This window comes from Artemia franciscana, chromosome 15, assembly GCF_032884065.1.
Source record: "Artemia franciscana chromosome 15, ASM3288406v1, whole genome shotgun sequence".
Lineage (NCBI taxonomy): Eukaryota > Metazoa > Arthropoda > Branchiopoda > Anostraca > Artemiidae > Artemia > Artemia franciscana.
In genome coordinates this window covers 30,470,599-30,498,187 of record NC_088877.1, presented here as the reverse complement: position 1 = coordinate 30,498,187, position 27,589 = coordinate 30,470,599, and the positions used below count along the sequence as shown (strand labels likewise).

The 27,589-nt window shown below is 34.4% G+C and overlaps 1 protein-coding gene and 2 long non-coding RNA genes across 3 annotated transcripts in view; 2 read left to right on the top strand and 1 right to left on the bottom strand.

Moving 5' to 3' along the window:
- LOC136036330 (uncharacterized) overlaps positions 1-27,589 on the top strand; it is a 350,999-nt gene that overhangs the window by 120,476 nt on the left and 202,934 nt on the right. The gene's annotated exons all lie outside the window — the stretch shown is intronic.
- LOC136036335 (uncharacterized) lies at positions 922-26,322 on the top strand. The gene is made up of 2 exons (XR_010619707.1): positions 922-1,006; positions 26,115-26,322. It is a non-coding gene; the product is annotated as an uncharacterized LOC136036335 (long non-coding RNA).
- Positions 24,879-26,053, bottom strand: LOC136036324 (TATA-box-binding protein-like). Its single transcript, XM_065718480.1, has one exon. It carries the CDS (start codon positions 25,794-25,796, stop codon positions 24,963-24,965), a length of 834 nt encoding a protein of 277 aa, XP_065574552.1. The 5' UTR covers positions 25,797-26,053; the 3' UTR covers positions 24,879-24,962.

The window sequence follows — 27,589 nt, the reverse complement described above, 5'->3', positions numbered from 1 at the left end:
TTTTGTAGTTTTTACCTTTCTTTTAGTTTTTAATTTTTTTTTTACTTATGTCCTGGTCGTCATTTATACTCCCTGCGGCCCGGTCGTCATTTGTGTCCCGGTGCTTTGTTGATGGTGATTGCTAATCGAACATTCCTTGTGTCCCGGTCGTCATTTATATTCCCTATGTGCCGGTGTCCCGGTCGTCATTTGTGTCCCGATGTCCCGGTCTGTAATTTCGTCAGTCGAAAACATGACGTCAGTCGACACAGAAACATGACGTCACCTGATCCACAGACAGACAGACAACTTATTTTTATATATATAGAAGATATATATATATATATTGATCCACCGCGTTGATACGATAGCCTGGTTGTCATTGATGGTTTCTTTAATTAGGAAAACAATTAGGCTGAAATCCTAGGCTGATAAATATGTATAAATGTATATGTGTATATAAATATATATATATATATATATATATATATATATATATATATATATATATATATATATATATATATATATATATATATATATATATATATATATATATATATATATATATATATATATATATATATATATGTATATATACATATATATATATATATATATATATATATATATATATATATATATATATATATATATATTATGTATATATATATATATATATATATATATATATGATATATATATATATATATATATGTATACATATATATATATATATATATATATATATATATATATATATATATATATATATATATATATACATATATATATATATATATATATATATATATATATATATATATATATATATATATATATATATATATATATATATATATATATATATATATATATATATATATGATTCTGAACAATCATTACCGTTGAAAACAAGAAACTCGCACTTTTCAATATTTAGGCAAAGGCCGATATCTCGGAAAGCAGAAGTGACTGACTTCACTGAACGGGAAAGACCTGACTCAGTTTGACTAATCAGAAGAAGGTATGTCAGTTTGACATATATATATATATATTTATATATATATATATATTTATTTATGAATGAACATTTTGCTAAAATATGGCCAAAAAATCTTGCAGGAGACAGGGTATGGGAAGGGGGGAATCTCTAATCAAGATTTTACCCTGGGCGCAAAAGAGGCAAAAACCACTACGGATACAAATAGACAACAGTTAAACTCAGCATTGCAAAGAATTTTTTTATATATATATATTGCGGACTTGATAAATTTTTAGCAGCAAAATGGAAAACGATTGAAAACCCAACACTAAGGGTGTGACCAAAAGTAAAAAGTATTCGATTTTTAATACAGACAAAACAATAGATAACCCAAGTTGATACAGAGACCGTAATTCTTTCCTATTTTGTTTTGTATTTAGAAGGCCTCCAGTAAGAAAACACCAGAGTGGTTTCACGAATTCCAGGGCTAAGCGGACCCAATGAACACAAAAATTTGAAGGAAAACTTTTTAAAACAGTAAAAAAAAATTTAAGTCTACTTTTTAAAATAGTAAAAAACTTTAGTGTAAAGAGCAGGGCGTTGATGAGGAAGCAGCCCCTTTCATATACGAAGTAATTCTGTTCGTTTTAAGTTTTAATGTTGCTCCTTACTTTCCGTTAAAAAAACTTCTTTTTTTTTTGTTTAATTTCTGAACGTTTTTGAATCAATGCATGTTTTAATTTTGGCTGTCCGCAGATGAATAATTAAACCGAAATTTGCCTTTTTATTTTTTTTGGCTAATTGGCTTTCTCGTGGTTTTGATCAAATGATTATGAGAAAAAAAGAAGTGGGGAAGGAGGCCTAGTTGCCCTCCAATTTTTTTGGTTACTTAAAAGTGCAACTAGAACTTTTAGTTTTTTAGTTAGTTTTTTTAGTTGGGGGGGGGGAATACAAACTGAATCACGAAACCTGCTTCTCTATTACCCTGGCTGATTACTACCGAAAATATAACAGTTCAAAATATAACAGTTAGATTAGGATGGAGGAGGAGCGAGTGCAACTGTATTAGTATTACTGATCACCAGACGTAGCCTAATTTCACTAAAAATAAAGCGAATCAACCTGGTCGAATCAGGTACTGCCACCGTGTGGCATTACTTCTTTTTCAACTGGGAAGCCTAAAATATAGTTATTTATACTTGTTAAATCAATTATTTTCCCAGAATTTTAAATTGATTGCAAATTTGTCTTCTTAGGGATAGTTTTGCAATTTGGGTAAAATGGCAGAAAACAAGACTTTTCCTCGCCCAAACTGTATGGTCACCTATAAATGAGCTTTAAATTTACGTTTGTAGGGGTTCCTTGCATTTATCTTGGACCTTCGGTTTGATACAATAACCCCATGAAAAAAAAAAATAAAATAAACATGTGTCGAAGATGTTTTTTCCTGAAAAAAAAGTGAAATTTAACCTTTTGAAAATTGGAGCTTGAAACCTCTACGATAGGGTTCTCTGATATGATGTATCTAATAAAGAAATTAACAATAATATTGCTTGCTTGTTGGGAGGTGTTTCTCCTATTTTTAAAAATCAGACAAATTTTCTCAGATTTTTGGTTTTGGGTGGGTAATGATAAACCGAAAGAATTTTATACATAATTCTATAGCAATCATATAGAAGAAAAGGGCTGAACATTTTCATGTGCAGGAAAAGTTCTCCCCCCCCCCTTTTAGAACACCCAAAACTGTGTGTGTTGTTGTCTCCCCTTGTCATTTTTGCGCCAAAAATGGTTTTTTACGTCACTTACATTAATTGAGGCTCTAACTGTTGCTGTGTTCTTTGCAGTGAATTTTATTCCTTATAATCACAAATCACTATTATGTTTAATTACCCATGAGTGTTGCGTCACTAAATAGACAAATATAGAAACAAGTTTAAGCATCTCTAAAAGGCGGCCGCTAATTGGCTGAATGATTGTCGCATTGCGCATATCATGACAATGCCAATTTTCTCAAGCTTGTAGCTTTACATAGGTAAGACTAAACTTCTATGAACAGTATAAGCCAATTGTTTTGATTTATCTATTGGTATCGAAATTCCGTTTTTTAGAGTTTCGGTTACAATTGACCCGGGTCACTCTTTACTTAAGGTTCGCTACCAAAAACTGTTTGATTAGGTTTTGATCGTATCCCCGATTCGGCCATCTGTGGGGGGACGGTTAATTCGGAAAAATTAGGTATTTTTAACTTAAGAAGGAGTGATCGGATCTTAATGAAATTTCATATTCAGAAGAACCTCGTAATTCTGATCTCTTATTTAAGATACACATTTGATCCAGTCTCATTTGGGGGGGGGGGTGTCAGTGTCAAGATTTCCAGGTGGACCTGGAAATCTTGGAAAACGCTTAGAGTGGACAGATCAGGATGTTATTTGGTGGGAAGAATAAGAACAAATCCAAGATACGTAACTGACATAACCGGACCAGATCCACTCTCTTTGGCGGAGATGGGGGGGGGGGGCAATTTGAAAAAATTGGGAAAATGAGGTATTTGTAACTTACGAACGGGTGATCAGATCTTAATGAAATTTGATATTTAGAAAGATCTTGTGCTTCAGAGCTCTTATTTTAAATTCCAACTAGATCTGGTGAAATTGGGGGGGGGGGGGATTTGGAGGGGAAACCAAAAATTTTGGAAAACTTGAAAATTGAGGTATCTTTATCTTATGAATGGGAGATCGGATGGTAATGAAACTTGATATATAAAAAGACCTTATGTTTCAGATTCTAGCTTTTCAATTCAAATCAGATCCGGGACATACGGGGTTAAAGGGGGGGAAACAAAAATCTTGGAACTCGGAAATCTTGGAAATCGCTTACAGTGGAGAGATCGGGATGAAACTTGATGGTAAGATTAAGCGCAAGTTCTAGATACATGATTGACATAATTGGAACGGGTCCGCTTTATATGGGGGAGTTGGGGGGATTGTCAGTGCTTTGGCGAGTTCGGTGCCTCTGGACGTGCGAGGAAGAAGAAAATTGGTACGCGTGTCAGGAACCTGCACAAATTAACTTGATAACAGTTATTTCCCGATTTGACCATCTGGATGGTTGGAGGGAGGGGAAATATTGAAAAAATGAGGTATTTTTAACTTGCGAATGGTTGATCGGATCTCAATGAAATTTTATATACAGAAGGACCTCGTATCTCAAAGCTCTTATTTTAAATACCGACTATATCCAGTAATACTGGGGGTTTTGGGGGGGGGGGGCGGGAAACCTTGACAAACGCTTAGAGTGGAGAGATCGGGATGAAATTTGGTGGAAAGAAGGAGCACGAGTCCTAGATACGCGATTGACATAATCAGACGGAATCCACTCTCTTTTAGGGAGGGGGGGGTGTTAATTCGGAAAAATTAAAAAAATGAGGTCTTTTTAACTTAAGAACGGGTTACTGGAACTTAATGAAATTTGATATTTAGAAGGGACTCATGGCTCATAGCTCTTATTTTAAATCCTGACCAGATCTAGTGACATTGGGGGGAGTTTGAGGGGGAAACCAGAAATATTGGAAAACGTTTAGAGTGGAGAGATCAGGAAGAAACCTGGTGAGTAGAATAAGCAAATGCTATAGATATGTAATTGAAGTAACCGGACTGGATCCGGTCCCTTTGAGAGAGTTAGGGGGGATTCTGGGTTTTTGGTGAATTTGGTGCTTCTGGACGTACTAGGACGATGAAAATTGGTAGGCGTGTCAGGGACCTGCACAAATTTACTTGACAAAGTAGTTTTAATCCGATTCGACCTTCTGGGGGCTGAAGAGAGAGGGAAAATTAAAAAAAAATGAGGTATTTTTAACTTACGAGTGGGCGATCAGATCTAAATGAATTTTGATATTTAGAAGGACCTCGTGTCTCAGAGCTCTTATTTTAAATCCCGACCGGCATTAAGCCTCTGATTTTTCTTTTAAATTAATCTAATCATTCTTAGAATTTTGCTAGAACTAAAGCCATATAAGCTCTTGGCTCTTAGCTCTTCCGACCTCGTCATAAATGTCATATGAGCTTTTAGTTCTAAAGTTAAAGATAAATACATCACATGCCTTTTTTTTTAATTTATTGAAGTACTTCATATAAATAGAAAAAGAAAAATATTACTATTTTAAATTGTTGAAAAATAAGTTCCTATCAGTGTTTGCCACCCCGAAGATATTTTATGGCAGGGCTGATGATGACCTGTCTTGCCTATTCTACATCTGTGCTGATAGATATGGGAGCAAAACATATTAGCTGTATAGGAAAACATTTGACTAATTTCTACTCCCTTCCCCTACCTCTTTCAACAATTATCTGAAGCCTCATGTAAAAGTAAGCAGTTTGCCATTGAAATGCATTTTTTTTTTAATCTGCCCCACCTCTACCTAAAAAATGACTCACATCCCCCCCCCCCCCTATTCATTTTAATTGATGCGCAATTAAAGATCCCCAAACATAGCCTAATTTCATTACAAATTAAGCGAATCAACTTGGTTGATCCAGTACTGCCACCGTGTGGCATTACTCTTTTGTAACTGGGAATCCTATAATATAGTTACTGATACTTCTAAATAGATTAGCTTCTCCAAATTTTAAATGGATTGGAAATTCGTCCTCTTTGAGGCAAAGTCATAGTTTAGTATCTTAAACCACTTAAACAGTCACCCAACCACCACTTCTATTTTGGTACCTGTCCCCCTGAAAAGTTTTCTGTTGGCACCCTTGCATAGAGGCCTCAAATGTCAATAGTAGAGTTCTCTGGTAGTATATAGCTGTATTGCTCCTTATCTACAGTTCGTTACCGCGAACAGTTTGATGTGACTTTCGTCCCAATCATTTAATAACAAGTCCTGAAACACAAGGGCCTGTTAATCGGAATCAACATTTTTTTGTTTGTTTTTTTAAGCACAAAAGACTTATATTTTGTCAATTAGGATCAAATGATTTCTAAACTATTGGAAAACTATAATCAAAAATTAGTTTGAAATTTAGGAGATAAGATATTTTGCCAAAAATTAAAGTAGAAATTACAGATTTGAAAATACACATACTCTAGATTAATAAAGTACAAAACAATTTTTAGGATTTATTTATTCATGTATAGCAATTTCTGTCGTTTTTCTGTCATTTTGTTAATTTATTTGCTGATTGCGATTTATGTTAGCTGTACGCTCGGGAAACTATTTTACCTTATTTCTACTTATTTTTGGTTTCATGTAGCCGTTTACTTCTCTTGATAAAAATATTCCTTTTGGAATTTTTTTATTTATTTAAATAAGAGTTTTTAAGCCGAATTCTTATATCCGCGTTATTTTAGCCTTTCCTCTCTACTGGCCGCAGTCTCGTTTTTTTTTTTTTTTTTTTTTTGTGGATTTTTATCTCTCTTTGTTGTTTATTTTATTTAAATAGCCTAGAGTCGAGTTCTGAATATGAAGTGACTTTGAACTTCCCCTCATCACCACCCAAATGTTAGATTAACTCGTTAAACTGATCAAAAATGCAGAGTAAACAATTTTCTATGCGTTTTCAAAAAAAAAATTGTAATTCCTTTATAAAAACAAAACACCCCCCACTAAATAAAATGTTAGATACAGCCTTGTCTTGAAAAAAAATAATGTCTGAACCAGAAATTTTTACATCTGTCAGAATTAGAAATTTTTATATCTGTCTGAACATGCCGTTATATCTTTATAACGTGCCCAGCCGGGGAAACCCTCCTACAGATTGACTGATTCAAGAACATTCAGACCATGCACGGAAAGACGCACAAGGTTATTTTGCTCTGTGATATGGCTGCAACAGCCACCCCCGGGGCTCAGTTAGCAGTCCCCCAGATAAAATTTAGCTAGTTATAAAAACCTTGAAAATCGGGAAAGGCCTCCACAGATCAAGCATCTACATAAAAGACTACTTTTTTTTAGCATATCCTTTGCCTTTATGATAGTAAAATATCAATTATTTTTCCATTGTTCATTTCGGCCAAGAAAACAGACTTTCGGGTTGAAGCAGTCTCTGTTTTATACCAGCGATTATCAACTTGTTTTCAGAAATAGTGGAGGAAAAACACGGTCTGACCTTGGGAAATTTAGGGAAAAGTATTTTCCCTAATTGCAGAATTAGGTTAATTAACAGCTGTATTAAAAAAAGCTTCGTGAGCAGTTTATAGCAATAAACAAGGGATAGCTAAAAGTTGTATGGGTTAATATCAGTATATATTGGAAAACTTAACATTTAAGACATTCCTGAACCCATAGCAGAGTATGCTAGAAATAAGTAGTGTAATTTAAATTTATCTAAATGTAGCTAAAACAATGAAACTAAAAATAGGGGGCACCCATGCTATTCCTTGCTCTTCACGTTAAAAATGTTTACTGCATAAAAACCTTTACTTTCTAATTAAAGAGCCTTTGTGTTTCATGAGTCGTTCAGTAAGAATTGAGATAGAAAGTCAAACTTTAACATAAAGACCGATATGTTGAGGGAAGGGCAGCCTCTCTCATAAGATAGTTTTTGGTTTATAAGTTTAAATATTGCTCCTTACTTTCAGCTGAAGAAACATTTGTTTTGTTTACTTAATATCTTATATTTTCCGAGTGATGCGGGGGAATGCAACTACATGGAAAATTCCCTTCGCAAGTGATACTAGGTAAGTAAAAGAATTGTTGTTCCTAATATCGACTCTGAAAATAAGGTATCTTTATTGTCCTTTATGGCTTGCAATTAGAGGAAGGGGTAAACAACCGGTTCCTATCCATACCGGGCTGAAGCTGAAGGGTGGTGCCTCCCAGGTTGGAGAAGCTACTACGAGAAACAGAGACACCACAATATGTTGCTTTGAGAAGGAAACGAAAAACTAACTAAAATTATTAAGCCTGAGGTACTCCAAAGCTTTTTGAGATAGGAGGCAACAAACCTTTATGGTTTGAGCATGTATTCAGTTTTGTGAGTCAACCCATTATAGACGACTTCAACGACGTCAATGAATAAAAAGAATCTATGCACTCACTTAATAAGCCATTTTCCACGCATGATTTTGTTACTTTTGAAAAGTCAGAAGAAAACTGAACTGTAATTAGCTTCTTTTTTCTTTTTTTTAATGTAAGCAATGTTTACTGAATAGCCGAATACTTCCGTGAAATCTGAAAACAGCGAATAGAAACTGATAGATAATAGAGTCTTGACATGAAGCAGAAAACTTGATCAGTTTTCTGGTCTGAAATCAACCATTTATACTCATATATAGCATAATAATAATAGTGATTCCATTTATAATACTGTCAGCTTGCTTAAATCCTTTGCTTGATAAAAAAGTAAAAGTTAGACTAGAAGATCCTTTGATCTAAACTAACTAATTAAAAGAAACAGAAATGCATATAAACTCGGCTTCCTCGGCTTCAACCGTCGAGGGCTAAACAGAAAAGAGGGCCGTCTGTGGTTGGTTTGGGACGGCGGCCTAAAGAAAGATTTGAGGAAAATCGGAACTTTCTGGGAGGTTGTAAAGAGGAATGATTTGAATAGATTAGGATGAAGGAGGAGCAAGTGCAACTGTATTAGCCTCAGGCAGCTTGTTGCTGTGGTGAGTTGATATTAGTAGTTTTTGGACGCAAAAAAATCGCTGCAGTCAAGAAAGTTAAATTCTTGTGTAAGGGGAAACCATTAAGATATGAAATTTTGTGAAAAAACCCTGACTGTAATGACACCGTGGAAATCCATGATAACCAGAGATATCTTGGTAACGAACTGTAGTAAAGAGCGACCCGGCTCAATAGTAACCGAAACTCTAAAAAATGGAACTTTGATACCAATAGTTACATCAGAAGAATTACATTATAATACTGATTTTGAATATATACGTTTCACCAAATTTAGTTTTACTCATCAAAAGTTATGAGCCTGAGAAAATGTGCCTTATTTTAAAAATAGGGAAAGCACCCCTTAAAAACACCATCTGATTCAGTGTATCAGAGAAACCTACGGTAGAAGTTTCAAGCTCCTATGTATAAAAATGTGGAAATTCATGAAAAATGTGGAAATTCATGGTTCATTCTTAAGGAATTGGGACAAAATTTAAGCTTTACTGTAAAAAGCGAGGCATTGACGAGGGGGCGAACCCCCTCATATACGTAATAAAAACATACGAATAAAGGAGTTCATTACGTAAGTTAATTCGTAAGTTACGTCTATTTTTACAAATAAAAACGTTTGTAAAAAATCAAAAGCTCTAGTTGCCTTTTTAAGAAACCAAAAAATTGGAGGGGTAACTAGGCCTCCTCCCCCGCTTCTTTATTCTCAAAATCGTCCGATCAAAATAATGAGAAAGCCATTTAGCCAAAAAAAATTAATATGCAAATTTTGTTTTAATTGTTCATGTGCGGAGAGCCAAAATCAAAACATGCATTAATTCAAAACAATTTAGAAATTAAATAAAAAAAACAATTTTGTTTTAACCGAAAGTAAGGAGCGACATTAAAACTTAAAGCGAACTGAAAATACTCTGTGGATGAAATGGGCTATTCCCTCCTCAACACCCCGCTCTTTACGCTATAGTTTTTTACTGTTTTAAAATGTAGAGTTGAGAGAAAGAGTCAAACTTTAGCGTAAAGAGCGCGGGGTTGAGGAGAAAACAGCCCCTTTCATATACGAAGTAATCTCTGTTCGTTGTAAATTTTAACGTCGCTCCTTACTTTCAGTTTAAAAAAACTTGTGTTTTATGTAATAATACTTAGAGGGCGAAAACATCACTACAAATGCGTGATATATCCCCAGGCCTCCCCTAATTTAAAAGACAGCCAATCTCTTGCACTAGCCAATCTACTCGGTATTCGGGCAATTCAAATTTGACACAGAGGCGGAGAGAAACAAAATTAAGCCAATGTCAAATAAAGAAGTAAAATCAGTCATCGATTTTAAATAAGGCCTTCAAGAGGTTTTACTAAAACTTAAAATGGTTCAGGTATTTGCTACAAATCAATTACTTTACTTTGTCTGTCACTAAAAATCTTTGATTTTAGGTCTAACGCCTCGGTACATGAACTCCAATATGTGATTACATCATGGACGTAGACAGCATTTTGTTTAGGGAAGGAGGGGGGCGGCTGATTCTAAGACAGAAGGAAGGTAAGATTATATCGATCGTTCACAAAATTTACGCAGGGAGCTCTGGCCCCCCTGGAAATTTAGGACTATAAAGTACCTATAAGGCAACCAAACGAAAGTTCGCAGAATAAGGAAAAACTATGGGGATATGTGTGATACCCCATTGTTCGCTAACTGCCAATAAATTTTGACCCTTAATAAGAAAAAAATAAGCTCTATCTTGTGACTCAGTGACCCATTTCCAGTTTTCCACAAACATTTGCCATCGATAACATTAAATCGAAGAATCGGCTCTTTATACTGATTAAATAAAAAAAAAAACAAGTTTTTTTAACTAAAAGTAAGGAGCGACATTAAAACTTAAAACGAACATAAATTGCTTCGTATATGAAAGGGGCTGCTTCCTCATCAACGCCCCGCTCTTTACGCTAAAGTTTGACTCTTTCTCTCAATTTTCTTTTTAAAACAGTAAAAAACATTAGCGTAAAGAGCGGGGCGTTGATGAGGAAGCCGCCCCTTTCATATACGAAGTAATCTCTGTTCGTTTTAAGTTTTAATGTCGCTCCTTACTTTCAGTTAAAAAAAACTTGTTTTTTTTAATTTAATTTCTGAACGTTTTTGAATCAATGCATGTTTGATTTTGGCTCTCCGTAGAGGAATAATTAAAACGAAATTTGCATATTTTTTGTGTGTGGCTAAATGGCTTTCTCATAATTTTGATCGAATGATTTTGAGAAAAAAAAGAGCGGGGGAGGAAGCCTAGTTGCCCTCCGATTTTTTGGTTAATCGAAAAGGCAACTAGAACTTTTAATTTTTTACGAATCTTTTTATTAGTAAAAGATTTACGTAACTTATAAATTAGCTTACGTAAAGAACTTTTGTATTCTCACGTTTTTATTACATATTTGAGGGGGTTTGCCCCCTTGTCAGTACCTCGCTCTTTACACCAAAGCTTAATTTTTGTCCCACTTCATTAAGATTGACCCCTGAATCACAAAAGCTGTATAATAAATAGTTGAAATTACTAAAAATACTTTAGCGTAAAGAGCGAGGTATTAGGAGGAGGTGAGCCCATCATATGCGTAATAATTTCTGTTCGTTTTAAGTTTTAATGCTGTTCCTTACTTCCAGCTGAAAAAAACTTTTTCATATTTATTTTTTCATTGTTTTTTTTTAAATAATGCTAGTAAATCTTGCGCTCCCTTTATGGAAATTTTCTTCCTCCATGACAAATTATCGATGGAAAGTTCCCCCAGCATATCCCCTCTTCTCAACCCCTCCCCCCAACAAAAAAATCCTCCTGAAAATGCCTTTACACTTCCAAATAACCATTACTATATGTAAGCACTGGTCAAAGTTTGTAACTTGTTGCCCCTCCCACGGGGACTGTGGGGGAGTAAGTCGTCTCCAAAGACATAGTTATAAGGTTTTTCGACTACGTTCAATAAAATGGCTATCTCAGAATTTTGATCCGTTGACTGTGGGAAAATAATTAGCGTGGGAGGGGGCCTAGATGCCCTCCAATTTTTTCGGTCACTTAAAGAGGGCACTAGAACTTCTCATTTCTGTTAGAATGAGCCCTCTCGCAACATTCTAGGACAACTGGGTCCTAGAATAAATCAGAATCAAAATTCTGAGATAGCCATCTTATTCAGCATGGTCCAAAAACTTAATAACCATGTCTTTGGGGACGACTTACTCCCCCACAGTCCCCGTGGAAGGGGCTGCAAGTTACAAACTTTAACTAGTATTTACAAATAGTAATGGTTATTGGGAAGTGTACACACATTTTTAGGTGGATTTTTTTGGTTGGGGGAGGGGTTTAGGGGAGTATTTGTGCGGGGAGAACTTTCCATGGAGGAATTTGTACTGGGGGAAGAGAATTTCCATGAAGACTGCGCAGGATTTACTAGCAATTAAAAAAAATGAAAAAGTAAATATCAAAAGTTTTTTTCAACTGAAAGTAACGAGCAGCATTAAAACTTAAAACGAACAGGAATTATTACGCATATAAGGGGTTTGCCTCCTCCAAGTACCTCAATCTTTACAATAAAGTATTTTAAGTAATTTCAACTATTTATTCTACGGCCTTTGTGATTCAGGGGTCATTCTTAAGGAATTGGAACAAAATTTAAGCCTTACTGTAAAAAGCGAGTCATTAACGAGGGGGCGAACCCCCTCATGTACGTAGTAAAAACATACGAATAAAGGAGTTCATTACGTAAGTTAATTCGTAAGTTACGTCTATTTTTACAAATAAAAATTTTTGTAAAAAATCAAAAGTTATAGGTGCCTTTTTAAGAAACCAAAAAATTTGAGGGGTAACTAGGCTTCCTCTCCCGCTTCTTTTTTCTCAAAATCGCCCGATCAAAATTATGAGAAAGCCATTTAGCCAAAAAATAAATTAATATGCAAATTTTGTTTTAATTAATCATGTGCAGAGAGCCAAAATCAAAACATGCATTAATTCAAAACAGTTTAGAAATTAAATTAAAAAACAATTTTGTTTTAACCGAAAGTAAGGAGCAACATTAAAACTTAAAGCGAACTGAAAATACTCTGTGTATGAAAGGGGCTATTCCCTCCTCAACACCCCGCTCTTTACGCTAAAGTTTTTTACTGTTTTAAAATGTAGAGTTGAGAGAAAGAGTCAAACTTTAGCGTAAAGAGCGCGGGGTTGAGGAGAAAACAGCCCCTTTCAGATACGAAGTCATTTCTCTTCGTTTTAAATTTTAACGTCGCTCCTTACTTTCAGTTTTAAAAAAACTTGTGCTTTACTTAATAATACTTAGAGGGCAAAAACATCACTACAAATGCGTGATATATCCCCAGATATTCCCTAATTTAAAAGAGAGATCACTCTTGCACTAGCCAATCTACTCGGCATTCGGGCAATTCAAATTTGACACAGAGGCGGAGAGAAACAAAATTCAGCCAATGTCAAATAAAGAAGTAAAACCAGTCATCGATTTTAAATAAGGCCTTCAAGAGATTTTACTAAAACTTAAAATGGTTCAGCTATTTGCAACAAATCAATTGCTTTACTTTGTCTGTCACTAAAAATCTTTAATTTTAGGTCTAATGCCTCGTTACATGAACTCCAATATGTGATTACAACATGGGCGTAGACAGCATTTCGTTAGGGGGGGGGGGCAGCTAATTCTGTGAGAGAAGGGAGCTAAGACTATATCGATTGTTCACAAAAATTTACGTCGCCACCAAGATCTTACCTCTTAAATTCCTTATTGGTTAAATCATCAATTATCAACAGTATTTATCCTCTTGGATAAGAGCTAAATCTTTCCTCGATGTTGCTTGTTTGTCATTTATTCTGTTGCATTGATACTTACCACGTAAACAAAATCTTGAAATTTTTCCCAATTCATTTTGAACAACTGATGAAATAAAAAGCTGACTACACTTTAGAGACTGAATTTTGAAAAAAAAAAATCAAACGAATGACGTCACATTCAAATACATTTAACAAGCAAAAAATTTACATTATAGTATTACATTGACATTATATATGGTATAATATGTGTTCTGTGGCACCAATTCATGAAAATTTAGACGAGGGTGTGGATGTTATATTGCCTTTTTTAACGAAGATACAAACAACAGAACAAGATTAAACAAACATACTTAAAATAGGGAGTAGCGGCGACTTCGCTTTTTTGATAAATCGTCGACAAATCTATCGAACTCCAATGATAAAAGGTTGAACAGAGGCATATTTTGCATAAAACATCGGTTTATTTGGCTCGTGAAACGGTCTATCACCTCGAGGTACAAAGATGTATCTGATTCTGATTCAACTGACTGACCGATGTTGCGTTTACCGATTGTTGAATATGAAAGGGTCTTTGGGATGAGTGGAAATGGATTGACTTCTTTTGTTCTGAGCGCTGAATTAGATTTTGGAGACTTTGATTCCTGAATATCTTGTGAAACAAGAATTCGGTTATGTTTTTGCCGAAGTTTGATTCTTTACACTATTAAATAAAAAATAAAAATTTTTTTAACTGAAAGTAAGGAGCGACATTAAAACTTAAAACGAGCAGAAATTACCCCGTATATGAAAGGGGCTGTTCCCTCTTCAACACCCCGCAATTTACGCTAAAGCTTGATTCTCTCTCTCGACTCTACTTTTTAAAGCAGTAAAAACTTTAGCGTAAAGAGCAGGGTGTTGAAGAGGGAACAGCCCCTTCATATACGGGGTAATTTCTGCTCGTTTTAATGTTGTTTTAAAGTTTTAATGTTGCTCCTTACTTTCAGTTAAAAGAAACTTGTTTTTTTTTCTATTTAATTTCTGAACGTTTTTTAGTTAATCCATGTTTTGATTTCGGCTCTCCGCAGATGAATAATTAAAGCAAAATCTCCATATTTATTTATTTGGCTAAATGGCTTTCCATAGCAAAATCATTGATCGAATGATTTTGAGAAAAAGGGAGGGGGAGGAGGCCCAGTTGCCCTCCAATTTTTTGGGTACTTAAAAGGCAACTAGAACTTTTAATTTTTTACGAACGTTTTCATTAGTAAAAGATATACGTAACTTACGAATTATTTACGTAACAAACTTCTATAGTCGTATGTTTTTATTACGTAAATGAGAGGGTTCGCCCACTCGTCAATACCTCACTCTTTACACTAAAATTTAAATATTTTCCCCTGAATCACAAAGGCCGTAGAATAAATAGTTGAAAATACTAGAAATACTTTAGCGTAAAGAGTGAGGTATTAGGAGGAGGTGAACCCCTTATATGCGTAATATTTTCTGTTCGTTTTAAGTTTTTATGCTGCTCCTTACTTTCAGTTGAAACAACTTATTCATATTTATTTTTTCATTGTTTTTTAAATAATGATAGAAAATGCTGCGCCACCTTCATGGAAATCTTCTACCCCATGACAAATTTCTCCATGGAAAGTTTCCCCCACATAACCCCCTTCTCCCAACCCTTCCTCCTAACCAAAAAATCCCCCTTAAAATGTCTGTACACTTCCCTATAACCATTACTATATGCAAACACTGGTCAAAGTTTGTAACTTGCAGGCCCTCCCACGGGGACTGTAAGGGAGTAAGTCGTCTCTAAAGACATAGTTATAAGGTTATTCGAATATGCCGAATAAAATGGCTATCTCAGAATTTTGATCCGACGACTTTGGGAAAAATGAACGTGGGAGGGGGCCTAGGTGCCCTCCAATTTTTTTGGTCACTTAAAAAGGGCACTAGAACTTTTCATTTCTATTCGAATGAGCCCTCTCGCAGAATTCTAGGACTACTGGGTCGACATGATCACCCCTGGGAAAAAGAAAAAAAAAACAACAAACAAATAAGCACGCATCCGTGATTTGCCTTCTGGCAAAACATACAAAATTCCACATTTTTGTACATAAGAGCTTGGAACTTATGCAGTAGGGTTCTCTGATACGCTGAATCTGATACTGTGATTTTTGTTAAGATTCTATAGCTTTTAGGGGGTGTTCCCCCTATTTTCTAAAATAGGGCAAATTTTCTCAGGCTCAGTGTTAAAATGTGATTCTTTTGATGTAACTATTGGTATCAAAATTCTGTTTTTTAGAGTTTTGGTTACTATTGAGCCCGGTCGCTCCTTACTACAGTTCGTTACCACGAACTTTTTGAAAGTTTGATCCGCTCTTTACAATTGAAGTTTGATCCGCTCTTTACTTTAAAGTTTGATTCTTTCTCTCAACTCTACTTTTTAAAACAGTAAAAACTTTAGCGTAAAGAGTTTGGCGTTGCGGAGGGAACAGTCCCTTTCATATGCGAAGTAATTTCTGTTCGTTTTAAGTTTGAATGTCGTTTTAAGTTTACTTTAGTTGAGAAAAACTTGTCAGGCTGAATCTTCTGCAAGAAACTTTGCGGGTGGGGGGGTTCAGCGGAAATAAAAATATCCAGAAGGATTTTTAGGAGGATACATTTTACGAAGGATGGACTTTCCACGAAGGAATCTTTTATGATTTGGGGGGGGGAATTTTTATGGATGGTGAGCCAGATTTGCCGGTATTATTTGAAAACTATAAAAAATTAAACAAAAAGACACATTATTTTAACTTCAAGTAAGGAGCAACATTAAAGCTAAGAAAACAGAAATTACTCTTTATATGAAGGGGCTACCCCTCTCCTCAATACCTAACTCTTTGAGTTTGACTGTTTGTCCCATTTTTTTAAGAACGACTTTTTTAATTAGAATAGGAAGCTATTTTTGAAGTGCTAAGAACCTTAACGTGAAGAGTTAGGCATTGAGAAAGGGGCAACCCCTTCATCTTCGGAATAATGTCTGCTCATTCTGAGTTATATTGTTGTTAAAAAAATTGTTTTTGGTTTTTTATTTAATCTATAATAGGCCAACTGTGTAGATTGGATTAAGTCTTTTCTGCCGCAAAGCGACAGCATAATTTTAAAATTATTTATCAAAAAGTACAATTGACCTTGTATTTGCATCCCTTTGAAAACCTATTCAAGAGAAGAGAATTCACTAAGGGAGTATTATGTAGCAAAGGGTGTAAGTTTCTTTGAAATTCAGAATTTTAAATATTTCATTTTACTTATTTGCCAAATGAATAAACTGAATCATTGAATGAATCCAGTAGATGGGCTAGAACAATATTTTCTGACAAGTAGTGCATGGCAGCGGCAGGGGGTCATGGCCCCTGGAAATTTGGGAGTATTAAGTGATTATAAGAAAAGCAAAGGAAAGAGAGCATAATACGGAAAAACTATGGAAAAAATGTGTGTTGCCCCATTTTTCGCTGTCTGGTAGTAGATTTTAACTCTTATTAAGGAAAAGGAACTATTAATAAGGAATTGATTGTTCTTATTAAGGAACTATTATTATTGTGACTGAGTGACCCCTTTCAAGTTTTCCAAAACATTTTTTTCTATACTATTTGGTTGGAGCAACAACGACAAAAAAAAATCAAATTCTTCATAGCAATGAATGTTAAGTAAATAACGATCCTTGTCAATATTAAATAAAAAAAACAAGTTTTTTCAACTGAAAGTAAGGAGCGACATTAAAACTTAAAACGAACAGAAATTACTTCGTATATGAAAGGGGCTGCTTCCTCATCAACGCCCCGCTCTTTACACTAAAGTTTAACTCTTTCTCTCAACTCTTCTTTTTAAAACAGTAAAAAACTTTAGTGTAAAGAGCAGGGCGTTGATGAGGAAGCAGCCCCTTTCATATACGAAGTAATTTCTGTTCGTTTTAAGTTTTAATGTCGCTCCTTACTTTCAGTTGAAAAAACTTGTTTTTTTTATTATAATTTCTTAACGTTTTTGAATCAATGCATGTTTTGATTTTGGCTCTTCGCAGAGGAATAATTAAAACGAAATTTGAATATTTTTTTTTTTTTTTTTTTGGCTATATGGCTTTCTCATAATTTTGATCGAATGATTTTGATAAAAAAAAAGAGGGGGGGAGGAACCCTAGTTGCCCTCCAATTTTTTGGTTAATTAAAAAGGCAACTAGAACTTTTAATTTTTTACGAAACTTTTTATTAGTAAAAGATATAGTTTTGTCCCAATTCATTAAGAATGACCCCTGAATCACAAAAGCCGTTGAATAAATAGTTGACATTACTAAAAATACTTTAGCGTAAAGAGCGAGGCATTAGGAGGAGGTGAGCCCCTCATATGGGTAATAATTTCTGTTCGTTTTAAGTTTTAATGCTGCTCCCTACTTCCAGCTGAAAAAAATTTTTCATATTTACTTTTTCATTGTTTTTTTTTTAAGTAATGCTAGTAAATCCTACACTCCCTTCATGGAAATTTTCTTCCCCCATGACAAATTCCTCGATGGATAGCTCCCCCAGAATATCCCCCTCTTCTCAACCCCTCCCCCAACCAAAAAATCCTCCTGAAAATGCCTGTACACTTCCCAATAACTATTACTATATGTAAGCACTGGTCAAAGTTTGTAACTTGTAGCCCCTCCCACGGGGACTCTGGGGAAGTAAGTTGTCTCCAAAGACATAGTTATAAGGTTTTTAGACTACGCTAAATAAAACGGCAATCTCAGAATTTTGATATGTTGACTTTGGGAAAATAATTAGCGCGGGAGGGGGCCTAGATGCCTCCAATTTTTTTGGTCACTTAAAAAGGGTACTAGAACTTTTCATTTCCGTTAGAATGAGGCCTCTTGCAACATTCTAGGACAACTGGGTCGATACGATCACCCCTGGGAAAAAAAAAAAAAAAAAAACAAAAAAACAAACATACAAATAAACACGCATCCTTGATCTGCCTTCTGGCAAAAAATACAAAATACCACATTTTTGCAGATAGGAGCTTAAAACTTCTTACAGTAGGGTTCTCTGATACGCTGAATCTGACGGTGTAATTTTCGTTAAGATTCTATGACTTTTAGGGGGTGTTTTCCCCTATTTTCTAAAATAAGGCAAATTTTCTCAGGCTCGTAACTTTTGATGGGTAAGACTAAACTTGATGAAACTTATATACTTGAAATTAGCATTAAAATGCGATTCTTTTGATGTAGCTACTGATATCAAAATTCTATTCTTTAGAGTTTTGGTTACTACTGAGCCGGGTCGCTCCTTCCTACAGTTCGTTACCACGAACTGTTTGAAAGAAAGTATAAGATTGATACTATTGATAACATTAAATCAAAGAATTAGCTTTTTATAGTGATCCTAAATATGCATTTGTTTATTAGTAATTAGTGTAATTACACAAGAAAGATCGTATGATTATAAAAAACACAAAGAAAACAAATTAATAAAGGACAATTTCTATAAAACATGCCGTCAACTTTTGCTTGCATTGCAAGAGTACCCATGAGCTGATATATGAAGCCACTATAATCAGAAATGTTTCCCCTGAACGGAATGCTTTGAATTTTTGTGTTTTCCCCCTGCAAAGATACGTTTTCTGTGTTTTATTATCATTTATTTATATTTTTTTCTAAGAGTGATTGTATTTATCTAGTTCTCAATTTGAAAATATTTAGTTTCTTTACAGATATTAAGCATAAAAGTGTCAAATATATTAGTGTTTGTATTCAAAATTGAAACAAAATTTTTTATTTGATTTTCTCAATCTTAGTTTTAATGTTTTACTTTGAAGAAACTGATTTGATAATACGTTCCTTTTTACAAACACTGAGTCTAAAGGCATTAAATAAAGGTAATTTTGAGCTTGAAGGAGTTAAAGAAAACGATTTGGTGTCTGATAACTAAGTTCAAAACTGTAACTAAATTCAAAAACATTGTTAAAAATATCCGTTCAGCGCTTCAGCATTGCTCAAAAGAACTGAATATTGGGATTTTTATATCTCAGTTTTTGTAAATAGGCTTTTGTTTTGTGTATTTTTTTGTATTTACTTACTTTTTCTTTTTTATAACCTTCGTTAGATAAATAAAAAAATTAAACTGAAAGGAAGGAACAACATCAAACTTAAAACAAACAAAAATTTTTACGTTTATGGGAGGGAAGATGGTGCCTCCTCCTCAGCATCTCGTTGTTCACGATACAGTTTTCCGGCACTTAAAAAAAAAGTTATTAATTGTTCTAATTTTTGAACTGAAAGTAAGAAGTCCCATTAAAAATTCAAACGAACAGAAATTATTGCGTATATAGGGGGAAGGGTCTCCTTTTCAACACTTGGTTCTTCACGCTACAGCTTTTCAGTACTAAAAAAGTCACTTTATGTTCTAATTAAACGACCCTCGTGTTTCAGGAGTCATTTTTAAGGAATTGGGACAAAATTTAAACTTTGGCACAAAAAGAGAGGTATTGACGAGGATACAACCCCTGTCAAATACGAAACAATTTCTGTTTGTTTTTAGTTTTAATGTTGTTCCTTACTTTTTGTAAAACATAATACGATGTTATTTAATTTTGGATTGTTTTTTAAATAATACCAGGATATGTAGCTCCGCCTCCACGGAAAACTCCCCTCCCCACATAAATATCCTCTGGACAATTCAATCCTGGTGACAATTTACCCCGGACAATTACCTTTAACATCTGCACGCGCAAAATTGAATCGGTAAAGAGAAAGCAAGACATAAATTTCTTCTAGGGATTCTGGCAAATTCACCAAGTTTCAAATTTCCTCTGAAATTTCTCCCCATTAAAACTTCCCTCGTACTTGAAATTTCTCCCCGTGCAAAATCCACCTTGCAGAAAGTTCATCCTCCCCTCCCCACTCGAAAAATGTAAGCATACGTCCCAATAGCAAATACTATACTTAAGCAATGGGCAAATTTTATAAGTTACAAACCTTTCCCCAGGGGCTATAGGGAGTCATTTTATTTCCAAAGACATAGTTATTGCGTCTTTCAACTTTGCTGAACAAAATAGCTATCTTGAAATCTTGATCGGATGATTTTTGGGAAAAAGTAGCGTGGGAGGGGGCCTAGTTACCCTCCAATTTGTTTGGTCACTTAAAAAGTGCACTAGAAGTTTTCATTTCCGTTAGAATGAATCCTCTTCCGAAGTTCTATGCCAACTGGGCCAATACGATTACCCTCGGGGAAAAACAACAAAAAACAACAACAATTTAACACGCATCCGTGATCTTTCGTCTGAAAACAAAACAAAAATCCCCATTTTTGCATATATGAGCTTAAAAACTCTACAAGAGGGTTCTTTGATACGCTGAATCTGACGGTATGATTTTCATTGAATTTCTATTACTTCAAGGGGGTCTTCCTCCCTTTTATCAAAAATCAGACAAATTATCTCAAGCTCGTAGCTTTTGATAGAAGAGACAATTCTTTGGATATATCTACTAGTGTCGAAATTCCATTTTTTAGAGCTTCGATTACTATTGAACTTGGCATTTTGATTACCCATCAAAATCCAAACAGAGATCATGAAATATTCATCGTTTTTTCTGCGTTACCAAAAGTATTGTATTCGTAAAACTTAACACTTTCATGAAATGTAATTAAACACATAGAAAAGAATTTTCAACTAAAGTAAAGGGCCAGTTTAAAATTTAAAACAAATTAAAACTATTCTGTATATAAGGGGGACTGTCCCCTTCTCAAAACCTTGTTCATTTCACGAAAGTTTTTAGTGCTTTTTTTTTCAATTGGAAATTGTGTTAAAAAATTTTGACAAAAGCCAAGCTTCACAGTAAGGAACCAAGGAGAAGACAGCTCCTTCATACAATCAAATAAAAAAACAAGTTTTTTTTTAGCTGAAAGTAAGGAGCGACATTAAAACTTAAAACGAACAGAAATTACTCCGTATATGAAATGGGCCTTTCCTCCTCAATGCCCCGCTCTTTACGCTGAAGTTTGACTCTTTCTCTTAACTCTACTTTTTAAAACAGTAAAAAACTTTAGCGTAAAGAGCGGGCCGTTGAGGAGGAAAAGCCTGTTTAATATACGGAGTAATTTCTGTTCGTTTTAAGTTTTAATGTTGCTCCTTACTTTCAGTTAAAAAACTTGTTTTTTTTACTTAATTTCTGGACGTTTTTTAATTAATGCATGTTTTGATCTTGGCTGTCCGCACATAAATAATTAAAACGAAATTTGCATATTAATGTTTTTTCGGCTAAATAGCTTTCTCATAGTTTTAATTGCAAGATTCTAAGAAAAAAGCAGCGGGGGAGGAGGCCTAGTTGCCCACCAATTTTTTGATCATTTAAAAAGGTAACTAGGATCTTTTAATTTTTTACTGTTTGAAAAATGATCTGTTCAAATAGGTTTCAAATTAGTTCATTGCTTTCAGTTTTACAGCTCCTTCTTTTAATTTAATTTCTTATCGTTTTCCAACTCATACCCAGACCTAACCAAGATATAATTTGAGGTAACTGTCCCTTAAATCCCTGGTTAATTCCTTTTAAAATGTGTGAATCAATAATTGTAAGTTGATTAGTACCGTCCTGCGTTTGAATTTTCATTTTCAATATTATATAAAATTTGAATATACTAAAAAAAAAAACTGGCGATAAATAGCAATTTTGCGATTCAAATTCAAAACTCTTTTGGCCCTGAAAGTGTCTAAACTAGATCTTACGCTCTTGAGAGTCCTTTTTGTACACCCATGTCAAGACTGCACAATCAAACAGTTCGTGGTAACGAACTGTAAGTAAGGAGCGACCCGGCTCAATAGTAACCGAAACTCTAAGAAATGGAATTTCGATACCAATAGTTACATCAAAAGAATTGCATTTTAATACTGATTTTAAATATATAAGTTTCATCAAGATCAGTTATACCCATCAAAAGTTACGAGCCTGAGAAAATTTGCCTCATTTTAGGAAATAGGAGGAAACACCCCCTAAAAGTCATACAATCTTAACGAAAATCACACCATCAGATTCAACGTATCAGAGAACCTTATTGTAGAATTTTCAAGCTCCTATCTACAAAAATGTGGAATTTCGCATTTTTTGCCAGAAGACAGATCACGGATGCGTGTTTTTTTTTTTTTTCAGGGGTGATCGTATTGACTAAGTGGTCCTAGAATGTCGCGAGAGGGCTCATTCTAACGGAAATTAAAAGTTCTAGTGCCCTTTTTAAGTGACCAAAAAAATTGGAGGGCACTTAGGCCCCACCTACGGTCATTTTTTCCCAAAAGTCGCCGGATCAAAATTCTAAGATAGCCATTTTATTCACCATAGTCGAAAAACCTAATAACTATGTCTTTAGGGACGACTTACTCCCCTGCAGTCCCCTTGGGAGGGGCTGCAAGTTACAAACTTTGACCTGTGTTTACATATAGTAATGGTTACTGGGAAGTGTACATACGTTTTCAGGGGGATTTTTTTGTTTAGGGGGGAGATTTGAGGGGGGTTACGTGTGAGGATATTTCCACGGATAAATTAGTCATGGGGGAGGAGAATTTCAATGAAGGGGGGGCAGGATATTCCTGCATTATTTGAAAAAACAATGAAAAAATAAATATGAAACGTTTTTTCTACTGAAAGTAAGGAGCAGCATTAAAAACTTTAAACGAACAAAAATTATTACGCATATGAGGGGCTTACCTCTTCGTTATACCTCACTCTTTACGCTAAAGTATTTTTAGTAATTTCAACTATTTATTCTACGGCCTTTGTGAATCAGAGCTCATTCTTAAGAAATTGGGATAAAATTTAAGCTTTAGGGTAAAGAGCGAGGTATCGATGAGGGTTGAACCCCCTCATACACGCAACAAGAACATACGAATATAGAAGTTCATTACGTAAATTAATTCGTAAGTTACGTATATTTTTTACCAATGAAAACGTTTGTAAAAAATTAAAAGTTCTAGTTGCTTTTTTAAGTAATCAAAAAATTGGAGGGCAACTAGGCCTCCTTCCTCGCTCTTTTTTTCTCAAAATCTTCCGATTTATTGCAATTAATTAATATACAAATTTTGTTTTAATTATTTATGTGCGGAGAGCCGAGATCAAAACATGCATTAATTCAAAAACGTCCAGAAATTAAATTTAAAAAAATAAGTTTTTTTAAATGAAAGTAAGGAGCAACATTAAAACTTAAAACGAACAGAAATTGCTCCGTATATGAAAGGGGCTTTTCCTCCTCAACGCCCCGCTCTTTACGCTAAAGTTTCTTACTGTTTTAAAAATAGAGTTAAGAGAAAGAGTCAAACTTTAGCGTAAAGAGTGAGGCGTTGAGTAGGAAAAGCCCCTTTCATATACGGAGTAATTTCTGTTCGTTTTAAGTTTTAATGTTGCTCCTTACTTTCATTTAAAAAAAAACTTGTTTTTTTTATTTATAACTTCAAGGCTAGAGCGTCCAAATATTCTTGAAAAGTATAGATGAAAAGGTTTTTTGCCTATTGCCTTATCAGTCGCTTAAGCCTTCGAACTTTTTCTTATTGTTCTAGATATATTTTTCCTTGTTTCAGATATGTGTTAAAAGATCGACCTTTTTCTCAGCTTGCTCTTAATGGACTAATAACTTTACTAAATTAGCCATTGATTTTGAATCCTAAGGTACCTAATCCGTATGTCATTGTTAGAATTGAAACTAAGCCCATAGTTATCGAAAAATTAAAAAAAAAACTTTAAAAAAAGAAGGCTAAAAATATGTAACAAAATTAAATTTAGGAATATTATCTGTAATACATTTTTAATTTAACAGTGATTTTTAGTCTCGAAATTTTCATTTTGGAATTTCGAAAAGATACACCTGAAATCTGCATTAGAGTTGTAGATCCAAAATCAAATTTTTGTCTTTAAGGAAGTAACGCGTTGTGGAAAGAAGTTTGAAAATGAGCTTTATTGGACTAAGGAGGATTATGCTTGGATGCTTTTGGTTACTAATTATGCTACGTTCCGCATAATTATGCTACATCTGGCAACACTGGTTTGAAAACGAGCTTTATTGGACAAACTACAGCTTGAGATTTGAAGACTCAAAATACCTGCCAAAATAACTGATTATGGTTCGTCCCTTTCGAAACTGCTCGCAGCAGTGATGGATGATGGAGGGAATGTCTACTAAAAGTTGTTTCTGTTGCTCGATTGTCAGAAATTGAGGTCAATTGGATGTACAGGGCAACTTAATGCTGTGATTTGTAGACTTCCCCTCACGGACAATGCTTTTAGAAAGGGTCTTAGTGAATTTGGCGAAACTTGTCTAGATCTAACAATAATATTTAATTATTTTTACTTGGGAGGTTCGGAAAAAATCCTGATCACTAATCCATGTGATCCCGCGTTGAAATTTTATTAAACACTTAGTACAAGCTATACAAATACATAACAAATAACTATTTTTATTTGGGCGGTTTAGAAAAAATCCTGATGACTATAGAAAAAAATTCAAGAGAAAACTAGTGCTCCAGCGTTGAAATTTATTAAACACATACATATGAAATTTTATACAACATATTCAAAAAAAATAAAAGGTATCAAATACTATTAACGCTTGAAACCTTTCAAAATAGGATAAATATTCTCAAACGCATCGTGAATTTCTTGTTTAGTTCTGGCACCGGTGAGAATAACTTTTCCGGTAGCAAAAATTAGAAGGACAACACGGGGCTTGACCATTCTATATATCAATCCGGGGAAAAGCTCAGGTTCATATCTGCTAAACCGTCCATGGGCTAAGACTAATGCTTCTAAACGTATTGAAAACTTGACATTACAGGAGCCAACCATATTTTGAATCTTGAAATTCAAGATTTTACTAGCGAAGCCCAGCTTTTGCACTATTCTGGCAAATTTTCTTGTGGCCAATCGAGAGTCTTCTTCTGACTTAGCTCCAGTGCAGACCATTTTTCCGCTACTGAACATCAATGCTGTGGTTCTAGGCTCTTTTATCCTCATAATAACGGCGGCAAACGTTTTTGGATCATACTCTGCGTTTCGTGCTTGACTACAAATCTTTTTCAAATCCAATTTACATCCAAGATTTGCAGTAGATACAACGTTCTGAAGAAGAGGAATAACATGGTCAGCTACAAAGGTTGGAGTATATAGAATTGCAGGTACAGATGTAGCAGTGCCATATATACTCATTGATTTCTCAGACTGTCTTGGTACTGCTGGAGACGTCATGTGATTATCCTGAATTTCCGATATATTAGTAAGCTGCAAGTGTGGCAAGTTTATTTCAGACTTAGAAATCATGTTCATGCTTGTACTGCAGTAATCATGAACTGTTGGAGATATTATATGATTGTTCTGAATTGGAGATATATTGATGTGCTGCAAATGTGGTAAGTTAGATTCAAACTTAGTAAAGTTCATTCTTTACAACTTTTATACAGTGATGCTTTTTTTCAACTAATTTATATTGCAGGGGATTCTTAAGTCATATATATGGCGACCATGACGTCATTTTTGATAAGGGAGTGATGTCATTTTGTTCTTCACTGATGTGACGCTCATGCAATTTGATATGTCTATAACTAAAATGACGTCACATAGACGGTGCTTCCATAAAATATGCGAAAGGAGAGACTATTCGTGAATCAAAATAGTGTTCTTGATTTTTTTTTTTTTTTTTTTTTTTTTCTGTTTTATCTTCCATATTGGACAAAAAACTAATTTTTGTAACTAATTTAGGTGTTCGTGTTATAATTTCGAAGATAGAGATGCTACAAAGAAAACCCTCAGGTCTGGCTTTTACGTGTCTATTTCCACCATCGTCTTATCGTATTTGTCGTTGAATATGGACTTTCTTTTATTTTTTTTTTTCTACTACTACTTCGTCTTTATGTTATTTTTGCATTTTTGGGTTCTAAAAATATGAGCATTAAAATTTCTTCGTAAAAATTTAAATTTCGATAGGAACAAAAAGTGGACTTAGCAAAACAACAAATCAATTTCCTTTTACAGTCATTCCAATGATGTATTCCTATTCTAAGTTCCAAATGGCCTTTCATGGACGTTACTGCTATTTCCCTATTCCGTCCTGCCATGGCTCCACATTTCTGTAACCACTAGTTCCTGGATTTGCTCATCTATCTACCATTTGCTTATGTGCCACAATTCAGGAACTGTGACATACCAGAAACTGCAAGTTGATATGATAGGAATCTGGGTGACTCAAACCTTTGGGAGGTTTCGAATTTTACTTAGTACAAGCTTCGAATTTTACATATGAATTTGGGAATCTTCGATAGTTTAAATTAAAATATTTAACATAAAAGTTAAGAATTGGCTCACAAAAAAGGGTCATAGAATTGGTAGTTAACAAAAATAAACTACATTCATGTTTCGATACGAATTTACACAAAAAATCAAAGAGAAAAATTTAAGATTTACAAGATTAGAATTTAAACATGTAACAAAAAAATTTAGAAATAGTCACATCAAAAATTGTAATTAGAAAAAAAACATGATTTAAAGTTCCCATAAGATAGTTATGTACCAATAGTGGCAGATCTAGGGGGGCCAGGGGTATATCGTCCCCGAGATTATTTCTGGCACCCCATTATCCTGTTTATTTTTCTTTTTTTACTTTTTTTTATTGTTATGGTAAAGTTTAGGGACTATGTTTAGCCCATAGTAACTGAAATAGAAAATGATTTTTATTGCAGCGCTATCTGAAACATATTATAAGACGTTGTTAATGCAGTTTATAATAAACAACACCCAAAGTAACTGGAATAAAGGATAATCAAACAGTTCGTGGTAACAAACTGTAGTAAGGAGCGACCCGGCTCAATAGTAAACGAAACTGTAAAAACGGAATTTTGATGCTAAAAGATACATCAAAAGAATCGGATTTCATGCTGATTTTAAATATATAAGTTTCATCAAATTTAGTCTTTGTCATCAAAAGTTACGAGCCTGAGAAAATTTGTCTCATTTTGGAAAATAGGGGGAAACACCCCCTAAAAGTCATAGAATCTTAACAAAAATCACACCATCGCATTCAGCGTATAAGAGAACCCTGTAACAAAAGTTTCAAGATCCTATCTACAAGAATGTGGAATTTCATATTTTTTGCCAGAAGACAGATCACGGGTGCGTGTTTATTTTTTATTTTTTGTTTTCTTTTTTTCCCAGGGGTCATCGTATCAACCAAGTGGTCC

Bases quoted from the DNA above. Each gene is read 5' to 3' on its own strand.
- LOC136036324 (XM_065718480.1), bottom strand. From the start codon at position 25,796: ATGAACTTTACTAAGTTTGAATCTAACTTACCACATTTGCAGCACATC.